The sequence below is a fragment of the Podarcis tiliguerta genome (genome assembly GCF_965153285.1).
Source record: "Podarcis tiliguerta genome assembly, chromosome: 7".
NCBI classification, from domain to species: Eukaryota; Metazoa; Chordata; class Lepidosauria; order Squamata; family Lacertidae; genus Podarcis; species Podarcis tiliguerta.
In genome coordinates this window covers 49,996,488-50,019,459 of record NC_139540.1, presented here as the reverse complement: position 1 = coordinate 50,019,459, position 22,972 = coordinate 49,996,488, and the positions used below count along the sequence as shown (strand labels likewise).

Here is a 22,972-nt window from a genome sequence, read left to right as displayed (position 1 = left end):
AAAGAAGTGTGACTGGTGCAAGGTCACCCAGCAGCTGCATCTGGAGGAGCGGAGACGCGAACCCGGTTCCCCAGATTACGAGTCTATCGCTCTTAACCACTACACCACACTGGCTCTCTTGTGATGCCAACAAGTTCTTCTTCTTCTTCTTCTTCTTCATTATTATTATTATTGCAAGGAGTTTTGAATAAGGTGTGATGCCACTTCATCTGCCTAGTTCAGAATGCAAGCTCACTGCATTCTGTTCCAGACCCCTTACCTAACCTCTTACTGAAGCAGAAAAATGCTATGCACAAATTTGAAGGGGGTGAAAAGAGAGAATGTTTCGCTAGTGTTTGGGCACTGTAAAGCTTTTATAGATGCCTATGTGATCTACTTTCTTTCAGACTCTTCACAGACTATAAACCCTTTGTGACTTTAAGAAAAATGTTTGGTTCAAGTACATTACTAGGCCTGCATCTTCTACTAACAATGATGAGATTCAATTCAGTAGACAAGTACGTTAGAAGACAAAAACAGGCATCCATAGCAGATGCATTATTATGAAGCCCACAGTGCAAACAGGGACATGCAAGTGAAAGAGAGAAGACAAGGCACATGCTATGTGTACTTCTCTATCAGCATTCTAAAACAGGCTTGTCAGATGTAGACATCTACTCATAGATAAATCCTACACTATATTAGATCAGGAGGACCTGAATACCTTAGCAATACCTCAGAGATTACTAGGAAGTACTCTTCAAAAAGGGGAAAGATTTATACGATCTGAAGAGAAACGATCTGAAGAGTATGCTAGGAAGTATGCTTCTGTTTGTATGCAACTGAGTGAATTGAAAGGCCTAAGAGCAAAACAAGCAAACAAGTAAGCAAAAACAAACAAAAAAACCCTATATTGTTGCACCATGATATACAATAAGAAGTTCCTAGACCTTATCCAACAAGGATATCAGGGTCTAACCAAATGTTGTAAAGGGGCCAAGAATACAGTATGGTAGACTGGAATTTGATATGACATAAATGACAAAACTCTACCCTGTGACTGCTAAAGAACTTGATCAACACAAAGCAATGGACTTTTATGCATTTGGGGCTCACAAGTGACCTGTGTGCACCGGGAAGGTGATATTATCTGGTTATTGTGGGCTACTATTCTAGGGGTATCAATATACTCATTTGCCTACTACTGCATGCTTGTTGCACAGCTGAGCAATACCTTTGTTGACTTGGGCCTTCCACATGAACTCATGACTGACAATGCAACTTAATTTACAGCAGAAGAATTCCCATCATTCCAGACATTTTTAACCATATTACCAAAAGCCACCACTGTCTTGAAGCAAAAAGGGAGGCAGTTAGAGGAGTATAGACTGCAAAGAAAATATTGACACAGAACAGCCCATATATTGTTATTTTAAGCTACAGTTGAACACACTGATAGCTACTGTATAGAGCAGGGGTGGTCACCCTGGTCCCTACTGCCCACTAGTGGGCATTTCAGGATTCCAGGTGGGCAGTAGGGGGTTCTACGCTACATGTTACTGAAGCACTAGTGGGCAGTAAGGAAATTTTACCATCAAGAAAAATGTACTAGTGGGTGGTAGGTATAAAAAGGTTGACTGCGCCTGGTGTAGAGACTAGCTTAATTAGTAGCAGGTAGAATACCTGCCCAAACTCTAGAGATGAATGCCTTTCTAAAGTGACCTGATCCAGGGGGAAAAATGGTATCTTAAGGTTATTAAGGTAAAAGAAATTATGTTTCTATAGCCAGCACAGTTCAGTGAGAGAACTAACACATTTAGAACTGTGTGTGAGAGAGTGTGTATCAAACTCAATGGAGAAAAGACAAGATAGACTCCAGTTACTGTACAAGGGAAAAAATGAAACACCCAGATAATAGTCTGTTGAGACTGAACATGGAATACTTATCAGAAACTGATGATATCTTCTTCCTATTCCTGAGAAGGAACAATAGCCAAATACACAAGTAGGACCTAAAAACCCAAGCTCATCTTGACTGACAACAATATTATTAATAATGACTAACTCTTTCAATATTTAGCAATCAGTGACTATACCGAATTACTACATTTCTACAGGGCTGTTTAATTTGCTTCTTTAAGGTGAAGGAGAGACATGTGGACAATCATGGATTGGTACCTAGGAACTTCTCCTGCTGAGGACATTGAAGGACCACTTAGGGTGCAACATCAAATTAACGTTTTTAAAGCACTTCAAAGTAATCTTCAAAAAAGTCCCTTAAGAACATATGTACATATGGTTCAGAACTAATATCTCCCTTGCTCAGTATCCAGTTTCTCACAAAGGCCAACCAGTTGCCTGTGAGTAGTCCAGACATAAAGGCAACAGCCCCCTTCTGTTTTCCCCTGACTGGTAAACTATACAAAGGAATGCTACCACTGATCCTGAAGGTGGCATATAGCCATCACTACCAGTTTAGTCCTATCCCATCCTCTTTGAATTTGAATTTGCCTAATCTCCTTTGGTGGCCATCACTACATCTTATGGAGGAGAATTACACAGTTTAAGAGGCACTGTGTCGTGCAGCACTTTCTTTTGTCTATTCCGAATATTTCAACATTCAGATGACTCCTCATTCTAGCATTATAAATGGAAGAAAAAGCATTTATAAAACATGCTTGATTTCATACACCTCCATCCTGTCCCATCCCTCACATTGTTTATTGTTTCTAAACTAAACAGCCCCAATCACTGAAACCTGTTCCAGTTCTACAAAACCATATTTTAGTTTCTTCAGTCACCTGATTATTTCAGTTGCCAATTGAATGTATGATACCTTTTATCTGTTTCAGAAAATAGTTTCACAGATATGCTCCCTCCCTTATTCTTGAAATATTCATCTAGAAACTTTAAGCATTGTATGTCATGGATTAGCTTGGCTTTTACTCAAGAGAAGTAAGTCACAGACAACACAGTAGTGTGATAAAGCAATAAGCAATAGGAAGAAAGAAAATGTTGAAAAAGCAAATAATGAAAAGGGAAGAAAAACAAGAATTGATTTTCAACTGCAAGTACTTACCCACAGGAGACATTTCAGGCACGCCAGCAGTGTAAGGGCCATCCAGAAATTTAGGTTCATTGTCATTGATGTCCTGAATCTTAATGACGAATTCTGACTCTGGTTCCACGGGTTTACTTGTCAGTCTATCTAGTGCTTGTGCTCGGAGGGTGTAGTAGGCTTGTTCCTCCCGATCAAGCCTCTTTGTAGCATGAATATCCCCCGTGTTCTCATCAATAATGAAAATGGAACTTGCCCCTTCTCCTGACAAGATATATTTGATGGAGCCATCTCCTTTATCAACATCAGAGTGAAGCTGGTGAAAAATTGATGAGAGATGAGATTAACTTACAGGAAAGTCGGTGGTATGAATATATGTAAAAAATAATAATAATAATAATTCACATGTCATGCAGCAGTATATGAAATTTTATCATTCTTGGAAAGTTAAGCCAAATGTTGATTATGCACAGCATGTAGCAAACGATGGGAAGCTATCGGCTGGCTCCCGTGAGCCAGACAGTCCCATCTCATTCCATAAACAATCTTATTTTCAATTGCATTTCACGGCAGCTCAAAGCAAGAACATCCCATTCCTGTAGCTTTCTCTGAGTACAGCTGCTGAACTTAGGAGGTTGACAATCTTGTAGATTTACCCCAGAGTAATCCTGCTGGGGTCAGTAGAACTACTTAGAAGTTCATGGAATCATAGAATTGTAGAGTTGGGAGGACCCAAGGGTCATCTAGTCCAAGCCCCTGCAATGCAGGAATTTTTTGTCCAATGTGGGACATGAACCCACACCCCTCAGAATAAGTACCTCTTTATCTACCAACTGAACTAGTAGATTTATCTTTGTGACATTGACTTACATGGCTTGCACCTTAAGATTTTTGAAAATTTGGATCCAAATAATCATAAAGAAAAGTAATACCATGGATTTGTATGAATAGAAACACTTTTCAATATACTTGTTGATAGCAAATGTGCTGTATTTTGTTCATTGCTTACTAAAATAATAGAATAATAATAATCATATATAATATGTCCTCACATACTACCTGCATGCCTAATAAGCCAGTCTCACTGAACTTGACAGGACTTTCTCCAAAACATGTGTATATAGGATTGAGTCCTAACTGATCTGTCTGGTCTTAAAGAAGCTCTTTTGCTTGTTTAAGTTTTAACACAATCAAAACAAATCAAATTTGGTGAGAGCTTTAAAACATAATAGGGTTCATGTTCAACTAGGCAGCTTTCTTCCACAATTCGATAATTCTAGATTGGTACAAATATGAAATAAACTGCACTCCTGCATTCTTTATGGCTATAGCCCGTGTGCTTGTTAATCTATTATCTACATTCACATAAACAGGATGGTTACTATAGTGTACAGTCGTATATTATAATGTATTGTATTATACATATTTCTATTTTGTTTTTTTCAGAGAAAAGAACTCAAAGCAACTTACAAAAAGTATTTGAAAACAAGTCTAATAACAAGCCTAAAACAACCTAAAATAAACCACTAATTTATAGAAAAAAGCAGATTAAACTCTAAAATATAAGTAGCCTATTAATATCCCAAAGCCTTGGAGAACATGAATGCATTTGCTTGGCACCTAAAAGCAGATAGTGATGGTGCCAGGCATGCCTCCTTGGAGAAAGTATTTCATAGATGAGGAGCTACCACAGAGAAGGCCTCAAATACATGTTAAAAACCATACAAGATAAAATTAAACTCTACAGCACCCCACATTGAAGGATCCATGAAGCCGGATAACACTCCTCAAGCACCACCCACTGAAGATGGTCAACTAAGAAGGAAAGGAGCCACTGCTTTCTCACTCCCAATGTGGGAAGCCACACCAGAACAATACCATAGTACTGAAAGCCAGTCACACACTCCCCTGTTCCTTTCTCCAGACAAAGGTCATCATACAGGGGGACCAAGCCAGTTCCTGTGGCAAAACCAGTTGTAATCCCTGAATGAAGTGAGTCTAGAAAATCAGTTTTCATCCAAGAGAGCCTGGAACTAGCCCACAACTCTGTCTTCAAGAACCTTGCCCAAGAAGGAAACTTTAGCAACTGATTAACAAGTATTTAGATGTTCCAGATCCTGATCTTAAGGAGTTTCTAGACAGGAAGCATTAATCACCTTCTAGCCCAGAGGACTGTCCCTTCCTTGATAGTTTTTTATCACCCATGAGAGTAAAGAGTGCAACCGAACAGAACCAATGTCCTTGTCCATGTCCTAAAGCCTAACTGAAACTCATCCAACACCGCAGACATAGACAGTGCTGTGGGTGCCTTTTGAAATTCATCTGCTGTAATAATGGAGTTGAAGTTCTGGTGAATGATAGTAATTTTGTCCTCAAAATGTTTTGCAAGCAAGTCATAGCAAGGCACTGCCACCAGTTGGATCAGAAAGACCAGCAGTCCCTTTGAGCCAAATCACACAAGTCGGACACTCAGATATAATACCCTCTGAGCCAGATTCCTCTGAGGAATAAGTCTCCTTTACACTATGGCCTCCACACTCATGAATACAGACTAAGAGATAACAGAAGACAAGGCTGTAGGCTGAAGGACTACCCTTTTGAGATTCTCCATCAAGTTCTATGCTTGGAGCTGTCCAAGGTCCTGCAATTCCAGCCTGACCCCTTCTCAAATACCAACCTGAAACACTCAGGCATACCTCACAGGGTGCCCAACTGTGGTCAGGACAGGGCAAATTCAAGGACATTCATAGGAAAGCAAATGTGCTGTTTTAGCATATCCCTTTCAGCATAGCCAAGATCTCTGGAAACAGTGCTACCTTCTCTGTTTATGCTCTGATTAGTGCTCACAAGCAAGCCATGTACATCAGCCCACTGACTTGTTTCAGACCCTGTATGTTAAGGATGAAGCTCTGAAGGCGGTTTCTCCATGTGTCCCACTGAATATTCTCAACCCCAGTAGATTCACGGCACACTCCTTTCCTTGCACCATACTATCATTGCTCCCATCAAGTCTATTGCTTTCTCTCTTTCCGGTTAGAAATATCACAAGTGTTACAATCATACACACATAAAACTACTGTCTAACAACATAACAGGGCTGGTGTTAACTAAAGATTGGAGGTGGGGACCCTAGACACTGGATTTTAAAAGGTCCATGCTAACTAAGGAGATTCCTGTTCACAGATGTGTTAGCTGATAGCCACTATATAATTTAAATTACTGCATTTGCTTTCCATGCACTTGCAATAGCGACATTTTAACGTATTTTTAATCTTTGTTGGAAGAAGAAGAAGAAGAAGAAGAAGAAGAAGAAGAAGAAGAAGAAGTAGTAGAAGTAGTAGTTTGGATTTGACATCCCACTTTATCACTACCCGAAGGAGTCTCAAAGCGGCTAACCTTCCTCCCCCACATCAAACACTCTGTGAGGGGAGTGGGGCTGAGAGACTTCAAAGAAGTGTGACTAGCCCAAGGTCACCCAGCAGCTGCATGTGGAGGAGTGGAAACGCGAACTCGGTTCCCCAGATTACGAGTCTATCGCTCTTAACTACTACACCACACTGTCTCTCCACTGGAAGCCACCCAGAGTGGCTGGGGAAACCTAGCCGGATGGGCAGGGTACAAATAAATTATTATTATTATTATTATTATTATTATTATTATTATTATTATTGGTGAATAACTGCTACCCTGAAAGCTAAAAATATTATTACAGTTTGCTTTGATGCACTAAGGGCTATCACATCTCATATTTTACCATTGAACTTTCTTGGTCTCTCCCCCACCTCTCTAATAAAGGCTGCTTTTAAAAAAAGAACCTATGTACAGAAAACCTTGAGCCCACGGCGGGGTGGGGGGAAGCTTTAATTACAATAGGTTGGCTTGTTACATTTGTGATGTTCCCAGTGCTGCAAAGAACACTCTGAAGAGTTTTTGTGAACATTGTTATGAGTATTTTAGTGCCAACATGAGGGAAATGAAAGAACACAGCAAGGGAACAATGCATAACCGAAATATTTTGAAAAGAGTCAGAAATACATTTCCTCAGCAATTTCCTTAGTCACAATTTAGCTCTTGGTAGAATGGTATAAATGGACTATTAGAAGAAGAAAATGAAGCACAAATTTCTACCACAGAGATGCTGCCAGCTCTGGACAGACAGTCTATGGCTGAAGAAAGTTGAACCATGGAATATTAGAAGTTGTCAGTATAAAAAATGGACAATGGAGAAGAGGGAAGGACTTGACCTGCTTGAGCAACTAAGTGCACTTAGGACTGGATCCAGGCTTCTCCTTCCACAGTGAGGTTCATTTTATGCACAGATGACCTTTCATCCAGTTAATGGATTTCTCCTCTCCTCCTCTAACCCCACACTTTTCTAGAGGACCCTCCCAACCCTCTAGAAGAATGTGAAAGGTATTGCTGGGTGTTGCAGGGTGGAAGGAGGAATCAGAAAGAGGAGCCTTTCCCACTCTGCCCATGGAAGCAAAGTTTGGATCAAACTCACAGTATCCTGGATTCATGATATGCTATGAACCCATAGAATCCATAGTATGAGGAATGAGGAATGAGCATGATGTGGGTGTTTGTTTGTTTTTTTAAAAAAGTCCCCCATACCATTTTTCATCCTTGGCCAAAGCAACAAAACATTGAGATTCAGAGCTGGCAGACAGCCCAAATTCTGAACCTTTTAACATTATCTAGTGCAATGGGAAGTAGGGGAGGAGGTTCTCATCCTTTTCAAAGCCCAAGAACCACTACAAGACTTCTCTTCCTGGCTGCTTTGAGCACTGAACAAGACCATTCTGGAGCTAGGTGCATGTACACTGCAACATTTTGGTTTGAATCCAAATAAAATTGACAGATGGTTTATTCTAGGTATCTGAAGAAGTGTGCATGCACACAAAAGCTCATACCAATGACAAACTTAGTTGGTCTCTAAGGTGCTACTGGAAGGAATTCTTTTATTTTGGTTTATTCTTACTTCTTATTCTTTCCTCCATTTATAGACCTCGTACTATCTGAAGGATACTGAAGTGGTTTACAATAGATAAACACGTAAGCACACACATATATATACACGAAAAGGACAATAAAGCTATGTCAATGACTTCCATAATAAAATAAGTAAACAATAACCATATACATAAGCACAATATAAAAATAGATAAAATTGGAGAGCACCATAAGGCAGTATAACACATGTAGGTCCTGATACCCACAGACCTTGCTATATGTTCCACAGATTCACTCATCTGAACAGCCAACTTTTTTACTTCCTTGTTTCTTTATGCTTTGCTGGTTGGTGGCAGCCATTTTTGGGCAGAAACCATGGAAAAAAGGGGGGGGAGTGAGATCAGACAAATCAAGGAGCAGAAAAGATCAGACAAATCCATTTTTCCTTTGTCTCTCCTTTGCTTATTGGCTGCAGTCATTTCAGGAAGAAACAATGAAGAGAGTGGGGGAAGAGAGTGGACAAATTCCACTTCAGAATTACTTCCATAGGAAATAATGGAAATTATGGACTTGTTTTGCAAATGCTCACCTAACGAACAATTTCCAGGGAATGCATTGTGTTCAGTAGGTGAGACCTGAATGTATAACACAACACAACATACAATCAATCAATCAATCACTCAGCCAATCTCATTCACCATCCATTTCATGTAACCATGGGAACCATTCATTACGTCAAATACTGCCTCTATCAACCTCTCATATATAAACCACTCACATTCAACAATATTACAAGCCACATACAAAGGGACACTGCAATATAGTCTCCAAATCTCTGAAGCACTAATGCACCCTCCACCCCTGAACTATGTAATGCTCCTCTCCCATTTCTCACCTGAGAGGGGCCCAGATCTATCCCAAGGTAGGCACTCAGTGCTTCCATGTACTCACTCCCAACCTCATAATCATAAAATGCATGGTACTTAAATCAATGGTTTTCGATGAGTCTACTCTGATTGGTTTCTAAATAATCAAGAGTGCTCTACAAGTGTGCAGAAATAACTTAGCATGTAAATTAAAAGAAAAAGAATGGAAAAACACAAAAATGGACCTGAGAGTGATTATAAACACCAAAAGCTTTGAGATCAGTTGAAATGATCCAAATCCTCAAACAACATGAAAAATGAGCAATAAGAGCAACTAAAAAACAACAACAGAATAATTCCCAGGCAAACTATTTAAAACTGCAGGGCAGTTATATCATGATGCGGAGGGTCTAACCTGGCTAAAAGAATGCATCAAATTAGATGACTCGGATGTATTGGATTTAGAGGGAGTAGAGACGAGATTTGGATGGCATGCCTATCTAATAGATGAAAAAGTCAAAGTGCATAAAGGCTTCCTAGGGCATATAGTTAGAAAGTCTATATATAAATTATGGGAGAAATATAAAAGACTCCTAGAACCGAAAACTCCTTGGTGGGCATCGCCAGCAGAAATTGTCGCAGTGAAAAAAATAAATATGAAAGAAAACTGGGCTACCTATAAAATGGTATTAAAGGAAGAAAACGGAGAATTGGAATTAAAGGATTATACAGAAATTAAAGTTCATATTAGTGATTGGTTTCAATATATTCAAATTAAGTACAGATTAGCGAAAGACAAAAAGTTAGGATTTGAAAAAGAAATATCAAAATTCGATAAATACTTAATACAAGAAAAATCTAAAAATATATCTAAATTGTATAATCTGATCTTAGAGTGGGAAACAAAGGATGAATTGGTTAAAGCATCAATGATCAAATAGGCGCAAAATATTGGGGAAAATATTATGTTTGAACAATGGGAAAAATTGTGGAAGGAAGATATGAAATTCACTGTGTTATATATTGAAAGAAAATTATCTCAAAATGCAACACAGATGGTATTTAACACCTGAAAGAATAGCAAAAATGAATAAAAATTGTAGCGATGTCTGCTGGCAATGCAACACTGGAAAAGGTACTATGATACATATATGGTGGAATTGTTTAAACATCAAACAACTTTGGGGAACAGTATACAATGAAATGAAAAAAATGTTCAGATATTCATTTAGGAAAACACCAGAAGGTTTTTTATTGGGAATAGTACCAGGAAGCCTAAAGGAAGAAGACAAGACCTTATATTTATACACAACAGTAGCCGCAAGGCTATTGATTGTGAAAAATTGGAAAAGTGGTACTGTACCAACAAAGATAGAGTGGCTTGCCAAATTATTGGAGTACTACAATATATCCAAAACAATGGGAGAAATTGGAAGGATCTCAAAAGAGAAGGCAGATAGGGACTGGAAGGTGTTTAAAAGATACTTGCAAAACTATATCGAAAAATCAGAACTATTAGAATAAACAAGTTTCGTTTCAAATATTGGAATACTAAATAAGATGGATAACAATGTGTAATAGAAAAAGAAGTATAGAATTAGGTTAAAGGTGTATGAAAGAAAGTAATAGAAGTGGAAAGAAATTGCAATTGAGTAGATTGGAAGTCTAACACAAAGGGTGAGGGTGGTGGATGGTGATGGGAATTATCTGTGGGATTGAGTGTAGGTATGTTGTAGGTATGTTGTAGGTATGTAGGTATGTTATATGAAATGTATGTTTGTATGTGTATTAATGTTGAATTAATTTAACAATAAAAAATTAAAAATAAAATTAAAAAAACTGCAGGGCAGGCCACACATTCCTCTATCAAATCCAAAGGTCTGGCCATGCAAAAATGTCATCACTTAGCACGCAAATGCTACATGATCCCAGGCATGCTTCCAGGGTGAGGGCAAGGTGTGATTCTTCAGACCCTATCCCATACATTGTGAAGAACAGTGAGAACTATTACATCCCCTTTCCCATTCTACTACACAGATTTGGGGCTAGATGAGCAGATCCTGCTCAACTAACCCCAAAATTCAAAGTCTGGAACTACTGCTCGTTAGGAGGAGGATTCCCAATTTTTACTTTTCTCCTGCCCTGAATGTTTTTTTAGCAGCATTAAAATTTCTACCCTGTCCTATGCTATTGACTTGTTGTGGCCAATAATACAATTCTAATATTTACAAAATAAAACCCTTCGAACAAAATGGTACCTAGTAGACACTTACAGATCTCCAGCCATCCTTGGCTTAAAGCCAGTGAACGCTACACTACAAACACCATGGCCAAAACACTTAAAGTAGTCTCCATGTTCCAGATGTCTCATGCAGATAATGTAATACATAATGTACCAAACCATCTGGCCTTTTTCTGTGTTCATGGAGTAAATCAAGGGGCTTTAATTCACTTTCAAAGGCTTTTGGTTAACTCGCCTTTCCCATGATCATTTGTGATATTCACTATACAGAGAACCTTATCCCAAGAGATGTTAACAGTGACCTCTGTATGACCCAAGTTAGTCAGCAAGGTTGTTTGGTGGAAATACCCTGGAATTTCTTTTCTATTTAGACAGGAATTGACATCTCAGGCAAAGAATCTCTGAGATAACATCCTCAGAATGCTTGATGGGGCAAACAAGCCCATACACTGATTCTGCATCAGCTCCCAGAGGTTTTCAGTGTAGGCAGCGCATGTCAGATCTGTGTTACTGGTCCCTCACGTTGGCACCAATATGTTGCAAACTGTCAGGGCTTTGTCTTGCCAGGAAGAGGCAATGTGAGTTCTTGGGAAGCAAACTGTTTCTCCAGAAAAGCTGTTTTAAAAAAACAACAACTTTGGGACAGCTGCTATTGCTATTTTGTTCGCTTTTGTTGCAAACTATTCCAAAAATTAGAAGACATTTGAATAATATATGTCATTACATCTCTGTGTTAAATTGCTTTATACAGTGATATGAGAATGTTGCTAAGGACATAGAAAGACAGTTCATAGGGACAGGACACTATACCGTCTTATACTGTATACTGAGAGCTGCCTTATACTGAGTAAGAGCACAGATCCCTCTAGCTCTGCATTGGCAATGGAATTCCAAGGTTCCAGGGCATTCTATGAGCCTGGGTCTATATGGCTATAACTGTGAAATACTGGATTCAGTCAATCATCTAATATTCCTGCCAATATTTTACCATCACAAAGCAATATTATGCACATTTACTTAACAGGCACATAAGTCTCTGTGCTCAATGGGGTTTGCGCCTAGGAAAATGTACTAGGACTCTATGTTTTGACTTTAGCAGATGGGATCCTCCTAAATCGAGGGTCCTGGTTGTGCTTGGGACCCTTAAGCCACCCCTACGAGGTGTGCTGTTGCTAGGCGTGGCCCAAGCGTTGTCTGTTGGGCCCCGGGATCACGATTGGCTGTTTGGGCCAACTGGGGAGAGTGGTGTGATCCCAGGGACCTATAAATGCGGCAGCGCGATGGGGGTGGGGCACTTGCTTCGTGCTGCCGAACACCCGCCCTCCCCCCCTAATTTGGTGCTGCTGCTTTGGCCTTGCTTTGGATTGGGTCACCTGCTTTAGAGCAGGGGCTGGGTAGGAATTTTTCCATTTGGCAGACTGGCTTTAGACACTTGGTTTTGGCCCACTCCCTTAGCAATCATCACAACTTTGTAAGGTTTGGCGGTTAGGCATTGGCTTATAGAAATGTGGGGGAGGGGAGGTGTGGCTATCACCTGCCTCTCCAGAAATAGGGTATTCCGGTAAAGGAATCTGGGGGTCCTGGATCTCGTCTGAAGTCCACTTGAGGGGCTAGGGCCATGCCAGGACCACAGGAACCCCGGGGTGAGCTTCAATCAATCTTCACCGATGTTGCTCCCTCGTTTAGTGTTTTACCCTTTCAGACTGCCAGCCAGAGAGGCAGGAGGCAGTTAATGTCTCTGACCAATGCCTAGGCCAATACCGCTCAATTTGTTTTTGTAATCAGTAAAGTTGTGGCCTAAATTTTGCCCCAAAACTTAAACTAAAATTATGTGTCCGTTTGAAGTTATTTACTGAGAAAGGGCTTGGGGGTCTCGGGGCACAACCTCTTTCCCTTCTTTGTGTACTAAAATATATTTTGCTTCATACCATGACTTGGCAAAGAAATAAACAATGTCTTTTAAAGATCACAGTATTTCTTTGGTTTGTAAAAACTCCCAGGAAGTGCCAGGCACTCTCCACTACTGCTTCAAAAAGTTTAAAACAGAAACATTTTGAATGATCCTTAGAGGGCCACAAAAATCCATATTAGCAGCCAGTTGTTGTTGTTGTTGTTGTTGTTGTTGTTAACTAAAACTAAAAAATGTATTTCTAAACAAGCCACAAAAATTTAGGGAGGGAGATCTCAAGAAACCACAGAAACCATATGGTCCAGTGGTTCTCAACCTTGGGTCCCCAGATGTTTTTGGCCTACAACTCCCATGATTGCTAGCTCACAGGACCAGTGGTCAGGGATGATGGGAGTTGTAGGCCAAAAACATTTGGGGACCCATTCCAGAATTTTTTCTTGATTGTATTCTGCTGTATCAGAAACCCTCTCATAACGGCTTTGCTTGCATCCCAGATCGTTCTTTTTTCTACTGTAGTATTCAAATTTATCTCAAAGTAGTCCTTTAGTGTTTTTTGGGCCTTTTTCACAATCTCTTGATCTCTTAATAATGTGTCATTCATTCTCCATCTGAAGGAACCGGGTTGAGTTAGTCTAAATTCTATTTTCAAGGCGTTGTGGTCGGAGCATGTTTTTGGGCAGATTTCCACCTTTTTAGTCTTTGGTGCCAGCCCCCTGGAGGTCCAAATTTGGTCGATCCTTGACCAGGACAGATGGGCCTCAGAGAAGAAAGTTCCTTCTTTACCTAGGGGGTTCTTTGTCCTCCATATGTCAATCAAATCCAGATTGTCAGTCAGTTCAAAAAAAGTTTTAGGCAGTCTGCCATCTGATGTTAAATTCTGATTATAAGACTTATCCATGTGTGTAGACACCACTCCATTCATGTCTCCCATCAATATGATGTTAGCATAATCCAGATAGTCCAGCAGCGTCTCATGCAGCTTCTTGAAAAATTCTGATTTCCCGTCGTTTGGAGCATAAATTCCTAATATCAATATTCTTTCTCCTTGAGCTTGAATTTCAATTGCCAAAATTCTACCTTGTTCATCCTTGAATAAAAATTTAGGTGTCAGGCTCTCTTTAGCATAAATCACCACTCCTCTCTTCTTTACTTTGTCCGACGATATAAATTCTTGGCCTAATCTTTTATTAACTAAAACCTTTCTATGGAGCCTGGTCACATGAGTTTCTTGTAGGCAAATAATGTCCAATTGTTCTTTCTTCAATATGTGAAATAACCTCCTTCTTTTCTCCGGGGAATTTCCGCCATTAATATTCCAACTAAGTAGCCGCAGAGACATCCTGAACTATTCTGTCACACCTAGAGCGGTGTGTCTTCTTTCTCCTCTGGTTCCGAAGGTGCAAGCGTTGGTCCACCTGGGTTGGGTAAAGGCCAATTAGCTGCTGCTTGTTTTTGGAGATCTTCTCCGTGGTCGTGCAGGAACTTTTGCAGGTCCTCTGGTGATCTTATTTTAGCCTTCTTCTGTTTGTAAGTAAATGATAGTCCTTGTGGGAACTCCCACCTGTAAGGAATTATGTTAAGTCTCAGCAATTTAGCCAATTCTGAATAGGTGGCTCTCAAATCCAATAACTGTTTGGGAATGTCTCGGTAAATTTCCACCCTTTTCTCTTGTATCACAATTGAGTTTTTAAAGTGTAGGCCTAGTATTTTGTCTCTCTCTTCCCTTGATCTCAAAGCTATTAAGCAGTCTCTGGATCTATCTTTTCTTACCAATCTTCCCAACCGAAAAGCCGATACAATTTTAAAGTCACTTTCTTCTTTTAGATCCCAGAACTTTGTAAACTCTGTTGTCAAGAGTCCAATCAAATCTTCTTGCTCAATTTCTGGGACTGCCCTCAGCCTGAGGTTAGTCTCCCGATTTTTCAATTCCACCAATGAGAGATAGGTTTGTTGGTCACCTATCTGTTTGTGTAGAGGTTTGACTTCCGCTTTAACTTCCTCAACCTCTTTTTTAGCCGATATTGCAATTTGAGCGGCTTCCCCTGCCAGTTTACGATTCTCTTCTGATGCTCCTTGCAATTTTTCAATTGCTAGGTTATGTAGGGAAACTTGCTCTGTCAACTTCTGGATTGAGGATGTTGATTGATCAATTTTTATTGATTGATTATCAATTTTTTGATTTATCACTGCCAATTGTTCCAGAACTTGTTTCAGTACACCCTCAGCTCCTCCTGTTGCCATATCTCCCTCCTCTGATTTTTCAGGCTTTTCGGTTTCTACTTTTTGTGTCGCAAGCACAGCTGGAACTGATAATCTGCGTCCCTGGGTTAAAGTTGTTTGGACAAGCTGTGCCTGCTTTTTTGCTTTCTCTTTCTCCTTAGCTTCTTTAGCTTTGGCTGCTCTTGTCTTTCCTGCGCCACTCATCAGTCAATGTTCAAGGTCAAATGTTATAATCCCATGGGAAAGACAAGCTCAAATTTAAAAACAGTCCATTGAGAGAGGATAAACAGAAAACTTTTCCCTGGCCTCTATATTGCCAATATCCTCTAGGGGGAGTGCCACCAAAATTTTAGTGAGAAGAAGGTAACTTTCCGCCATTAAAGTCCCTTTGTTCCAACTTTGAAAGCACCTTTAAAGGCGAATTAGTTCCAACGCACTAAGAAAAGAGTCCTGCAGAGCACTTTTAAACATGTAACAAAGTTCCAGCAAGGTGCCTGCAAATGTATCCACTTCAGCTAAATAAGCTCAAAATTACACTTTCCAGTTACAAAAGTATCTGGAGGTTTGCAACAGTTCCGCAGTTTATACAACTTTGCCGGCCACCCGGGAATATGGAGTTAGAGTCTTCCCTTGCCCCTTGGGGGACCACTTCAGGTCCAATTTATGCTGTATTTATTCTTAAAAGGAAAGTTTCCAATGTGCACGAAAGTCCCAATTTAAAGCTTGAAAGCTTCTCTACTCACAGCGCTTTCCGCTCTTTAGATCATCTGCTTTGATCTTGCAAGCAGTGCCGGAAGACGGACTTCCTCTTTCTCGTCTCCCGTTTTCAGCCAAATTTTCCGAATTAATTTGTAGGATCTTAGGTCCTTACTCACGGGTTTGATGTTTCAGCCCGATGTTTCTTGGAAGAAGGATCAGCGCTCATCCGTGACAGCCGCGCGGCTTCGCCTCCGCAGAAAGAGCGATGAACCCACAGCACCGCTCCCCCTCCTTCACTCCGGAGCCCCTTACGGGGTTCCTTTCATGATTTCGGGGTCGCTCCAGGTGCCCGCCGGGTCCCACGGCCACGGACTCACTCTGCCCGTGGTTTCTCTTGATGGGTTGTCGCTGCGCCGTCGCGAGCAACCCTTTTCTGCGGTGCCCCTCTTCAGAACTCGAAGAGGTCCGCCATCACGGTTTCGCGCCGCCCCCGGAAGTCGGGTCCCCAGATGTTTTTGGCCTACAACTCCCATGATTGCTAGCTCACAGGACCAGTGGTCAGGGATGATGGGAGTTGTAGGCCAAAAACATTTGGGGACCCAAGGTTGAGAAAGGCTGGTTTAGCCACTCCTGCCTCAATCCCTGAAAAATGCTTCAACCACTAACCACATCATTTTCCAGGATATTCTATTCCTTTCCCTCCTTCCATCCCTGATTATCTGACTCTGCCCCCCACCACCCCTGCAAATATACAGCCATTCAGCATCCCAAGGTCACTGCACTAGTTCAGTTCTTTCCCCAAGCCTGTTGCTTCCTGCCTCTTGTATGAAGATGCAGTCATTCCGGCTGCATAAGGATTCATCCTTGGACAATGATTTCACTATTAGTATAGATGCTAAAAGGAATAAGAAGATGGCAACACTGTTAGAGGCTGGAGAGGGAGGAATGTGAATCATTTAATAATGACAGAAAATATTTTGTAAAAAATGAAAGAAAGATAACATGAGAAGGAAAATGGGTTTGCGGTAGACTCTTGATTTTTGGATTGGGTATAAATAGCATGCAGATGTTCCCAAAGAATGCTGTTCTTGAGCAAAACCCATCCTATATTAGCACAGGAATGCATCCCAGACACATAATATTACAGTGTAAGGTGGGGGTAGTATTAGTGGTAATCGAACACATTGTCATCAATGGAAAGTGTTTACCATTTGCGTGACAGTATCCAACCATTCACCCATATTATAAAGGGAGTATATTCCACGCATAATTGCTTCTAAACACTGGCTTGAGCTTCAGGATATTCTCAGCTAAAATTGCATGATAAAATTTACATCAAAAATGTTGTCTAGAAGGAGGATAATTAAAAATGGGATTTTCTATCAAGTGGCCATATGTTTACAAAACAGACAAACAAATGTGTCTTTCTGGAAGCTGAAGTCCAGCCTCTCAGCTCTCAGAGCTTAGTAGACTGAAAGGAAATATGGCTTTTAACAGCCTTTGTATTTTTTTTCCAATTACTTATAGTTTCCCCGTAGCCTCCTGAGTAATTTGAAGCAGCCTAGGGACTGTTCTACATTGAGCTGGTATGTTCTGCATCCCTTAGGGTCTGGTTCACAGAGATGAAAACAGAAAAGAGTGGCTGTAATTGCTAAAATGTTTCACTGGAAATAAAGCCGTTGTCCCTTGAGGCAAAATTTAGGATGGACATGAAGACCACTCACTTCACTTCATTCCATTTCTCAAGACTGTGCGATCATTTTGGTGGAAGAGCTTGGTGAAGCATAACTATGCTATGTTGGAAAGGGTAGATGAAAAGGATTTCAGTTTGAAACACAGTTAATAGGCTCTTTCTATTTCTTTTAGGGAAGACACTCCCAACAACTTTATAGTTTGTATAGGGCCTCTGTTATGGGGGGAGTAGAAGTTCTCAAATCATATCATTTTAAAGGTATGGATTCCAAGCCCAAGGTTAAACTCTGTTAAGTATGCATTCCACTCTATATGATCCAGCTTTCTGAAATTTTAACTTCTGTGCAGTTTCAGGTTGCTTTAACTAATTTTGGACTGAATGTCCCCCTACATTTGTGGGACTATTCCTTCTCAGTGAAAAGGGAGGGTGACATCAGAAACTTCTGCGCTATAGGCAATTTCATTAGGTAGTTCTCCATAACTGCTGCTTCACTCCCTTGCATCTATGCCACTGTCCTGAAGGATGTTTGTTCCCCCAGGTTTTTAAACACCTTCATTAAACCATTGAGTGAGCTCACTTACTGGTTTGGGCTGAAGTGTCATCAATATGCAGATTACACATGACACTTTTTCTCATGTGAGGGGGTGATGGTGCTAGAATAGTGCCTGGATGCAGTACTGTACTGGATGAAGATCAATAAACTGAACCTCTATCCAGATAAGACAGTGGTCCTTATTTTGGTTGGCTCATCTGTCCAGTTTACCAGTGTTTGCTGGGCAGGGTTACAGTACTCCCCAAAGGAACAAATTCACAGTCTGTGGATGTTCATTGATACACATCTTTGTTACTGGAGATGAGGAATATAAAAAGACATTGTTTTATACTCTACCCCATATTAGCCACATGCAGCACCTTTTCCATTTCACTGCAGCTCAGGTTCTGTAAAAACTTTATTTGGCTTGCTGTTTGCTGTGGTCCACCTAGTGATTATTTTTCAGCACTAGGTGAGAGTTGTTTTTATTTTCCCTGGCTTTTTTATCTGCAATTCTTTTAGTGCCACTTACAGCCTTTATATTGACTTTCTTTGTTGCTGGTCTTATTCCATTGTCATGCTTATGATTTATTTTATATCTTATAGCTTTAATTTCTGCTTTGTTATTGGGTGACACACAAACACTATGAATAAAACAAATAGAATAAAATGGCATGGCAATGACAACCACATAGAGATACTTTAAGTGCTCTCATCATTGCTGTAAATATGAATTATTTATTTATCTGAGCTATTTATAGACTGCTTAATCACTGGAATGTCTAAGAAGCATACATACAAATTTCAAAAAGCATGCAATGGATAAAATAAATTAAAATTAATTCTCAAACCCAACAAAGGCTTATATTTATTAAAATCAATTACAAAAACAGTGAACTTCATTAAAATGTCTCCTGGAATAGAAAAGTACACCACGAACAGGCAGAAGATTAGCTGGGCTAGAGATCACTGGGTGAACTGTCATTATTCAGCAACTGCTTTCAACACTTTTTTAATACAACAGAAGTTTCTTGTCCTCTAACTAGGATGCTGAAACTAAGAATCAAATTCGATTACAGAAAATAAACATTTGAGTGTTGAGCAGGTCTTCAGAAGCATCTTGTTCCTTAATGTTAACACATGTCCTCCCTGAACTCTTTATTTTGGTGGACCTCCTAGTTAAATAAATAAAATAATAATAATAATAATAATAATATAGGTCCCACACATCTGAAGTCTGCTCTCTATTCCTCAAAATATAATCATATGTCTATTGTATCAAGCATTAGACATCTTAGGGAAATAATGTCTCACAGCTCATATCTAACGGCTGTGTCTGTGCTGCTGGATATGTCGTATTTCTAAATGTCTTTGAACACTTGTAAGACAATATGCAAAACTATGTTGTGAAACAATCACAGGCACAGTGCTTATTAAATCCTAGCCAGTCTACAGGGTGAGATAAAAAATCTAAAATACACCCCTGTTACAATTTGCATGTCATGGACACTTTCAAGGCTTCAACATGAAGGATCAAATGCAGATGGTAGCTTTCCGTGGGAACATAAAATAATGTAATGAAGTGGCTATTGGGTTGACTATCTGATGGAAAGATACTGAGGTGTGTGAGAGAGGGGGAGAGAGAGCACCAGCTGGGTCATATAAATTCAATCTCAAGTACTGTCACTGTCACACATATACATAAACATGTATTTCTTTGCTAGGCCTTCTCAGTTTTCCATCTGTGTAGCTACTGCAGTAAACTACTCTATTCCTCCTTCTCAATTTTAATAGCAGCACTGAAAGCCCTCTGGCAATGCAGAAATATGAAGCCAGTCCATTAAGAGGAGTTCAGCCACAGTAAAAGCACAGGGCAGCAGCTGTTACAGGTGGAGCAGAATCAGAGGAAAGCTAGTGTGCCATGGAGGTGCGAGAAGTTTTCGCAGGCTATAATCACTGCACGCCTCTCAACAAAATGGCCATTTGTCAATATCAAATTTAAAATGCCGCTCAGCAAGTCTGGGTGGTAAAAATCAACAGGGTGATGTACATCATTTGTTCATTATCTGATATTCTATAGATAAAGTTGCAGTCTTTGTTGCTCACATTTAAATGCTCACATTCCCAGGCTCATTAATGTAGATGAGTATCCCCATGACACTTTTAAGCCTGCACTGACTAAACGAAGCAATCTATTCTTTTAGCACCCTAGCAAGGAATACATCAGGAGGATTAAAAAGGCATTAAGAGGTAACTAATCAGTGATGTCATTATCTTAAATATTCAATCTAAGATTTAATTTGGGGAAGAAACAATTTCACATTTCAGCACCGTCAAAAAGGGGTGAAATAAATGGCAAAACCTGCATAGATGTTATTGGAACTGGACTGCAATAGGTAATGAAATGATACATTCTGAGAGGCAATTGTGGGGTCAATTTATGTTGATTTAAACAGAACAAACCTTCAACTTTTGTCATAAAACTATATGCAGTTCTTCAGCCACAAGTTTTTCCCCCCAACAGTCACACACACACACACACACACTGCTGCAAGTTGAACTAAGCAAATTATTTTCAAATAATAATGAACTAGCTAGTTTATCCTTTTAGTTCAAATTGACCTATGCACTCTTGCATTTATTTCTCAATTCATTTGAACATTAAAATTGCTCTGCAAAGTTCAATTCCATCCAAGTAGCTACTGCAAATATTACTCAACATTTCAGTACTGAAATAAGTTTTAATAAGAACACACATGACAACGCAAAACAATTAATGCAGAATAGTTTGAGACTGCCATGTGTATATTGCCATTAATGCTTTTTCTACACAACAATAAAGTTGTTTTGTGGATGGGAGAGATCCAGCTTACAGAGTGTTTTTCCAGGTATTCAGTGTTAACTGAACACACAAGAGGAGAGGCGTACTTATCCTGATGAGTTCATTCAAGAGTTATAACAGGTTATATAATAAATTTAAATGCCATTGTTGATACCACCATCATGTTCACAGAGAGATGCAGGCCAAATGAATAACAGCAAGGAGCTCAGACCATGAGGATCCAGATGAACTGCGAGCTCAACCATATTAAGTCTGATGATTCTTCAAATTGTCAACCCTGAAAGTTCTGATCTTTTAGATGCAGGAAATGGCATTCAGTTACTCAGCTAACCAAATGATGTTTTCACCTTTCTCTTTTATTCAAGGTGTCTCAAAGACACTGATAGTTTTTTAGCATGTGATGCTGATTGGTTGGGAATTCTACAGAACTGTTCCTGGATCATGTCTGATTACTGATAACAATGTGATCTTCTTTTCTTCTTCACTATTCTTGGCTACCCCACAACTGCTCTTTTCCTCTTACACAAATTACGGTATATTAACCAATACAAATCTCTTTCCTAACTTATGTGGGAACTGTTTCCAATACTCCTGCTCTGCACTTGCACATGAACTTTTATAGCAACCTTCACGTGGTAGTTACAACATATGCACTGTCCTTTAGCAGGTCCATAGCAGTGCTGGAATATAAATTCAGATCTATCAGTGTTACTCACTGGATAAATGACACTGGTGCAATGTTTAAAAATTATGACATGGTGCTGGAACCATGAATCTTATAGTTCCTCTTTGTTGTGATCTGGAATCCCCTCTCAATTCTTTCCCATTCACTTCAGTGGAAAGTGTAACTTTTGCATGTAGAGCTTTTGAACTTGCAGAGCTGCTGTCTCCATCAAAATTAATGAGGACGCATAAGGAGCTGAACACTTCAGACCACCTGTAGAGGTGCTGACAGGGTGCACTGACTGTTCCTTATTGGTGAAGTAGCCCATAATAAAGCTAGGATTTAAATGAGCAAACAAATCATAAAGAGACTCTATGGGGGCAGCAATACAAGACACAGAAACATCTCTAATGACCTTAGCAACCATCGGTGTGGCATTATGTTACAGCTTGTCATAGAATACTCTGCATAATATTACCCAATTTTCCCCAATTTCAGCATGAGATTCTTTGTTCCTCAAACGGTTTCGAAGTAACTAATATATACTGCATGCCAACATCTGTAGGTATTGAACTATCAGCATTACATAACCTATGAATTTCTTTTGTCAAATTACTGGTGTATAGTTTAGTAGGATTATTCCGTTGCAACATAAAGCCATCCAAAATAGCTTGCAGCACTATTTGGTTCATAGTGATTTTCTTACAGGAACCTGTTTCCAAAATGCATTAATGCAGAGAAATAGGTTTCCAGGGGCTATTTTTTAAAAGAGAATGAGGGGGAAACAGATCCATTTACTGAAAATTGCTCAGCGGTCAAGCAAGCAAGCAAACAAACAAACAAATAAGCAAACAAACAAACAAACCACATATGACCTTTTAGTAATGTAATGTTGCACATTTGCTAGAAATCTTTCAACTTTATAGGACGGGTGAAAGTGGTAAAGTCTGTGAATGTGAAGCATCTGAAGTAATTACTGTGACTAATTGACTCTGAGGAAGCCCATAAAGCACTGGACTACAACGCCATGCATAATCGGCACATTTTAATGATGAATGATTTACGATACAGTAAAGCTGCAATAAATTAGAATCACATTCTAACCTTTAATTCTATAAAAACAGTCAAACCATATATAAATAAAATGTGCAAAGCTGCTGAATCAAAACATGATTAAGGCCACTCATTACTCCATGTCCTCTAGCTGCTACCCCTTTGCTACTTTTAAACTGTGGGATGTAAACATAGAAGCAGTCAATGACAACATTCCTAGAGTGTACATGTTAGGACATGGGGAGGGATGTCTGTCTAGCAA

The 22,972-nt window shown here is 39.7% G+C and overlaps 1 protein-coding gene across 4 annotated transcripts in view; it reads right to left on the bottom strand.

Annotated features, from left to right (window-relative positions):
- The window catches only part of CDH7 (cadherin 7), a 121,102-nt gene that overhangs the window by 58,113 nt on the left and 40,017 nt on the right, over positions 1–22,972 (bottom strand). For all 4 annotated transcript variants that reach the window (XM_083450124.1, XM_083450125.1, XM_083450127.1 and 1 more), the window contains exon 3: positions 3,059–3,353. In XM_083450124.1, coding sequence (XP_083306250.1) covers positions 3,059–3,353 — 295 coding nt within the window. The remainder of the gene's footprint in view (positions 1–3,058; positions 3,354–22,972) is intronic.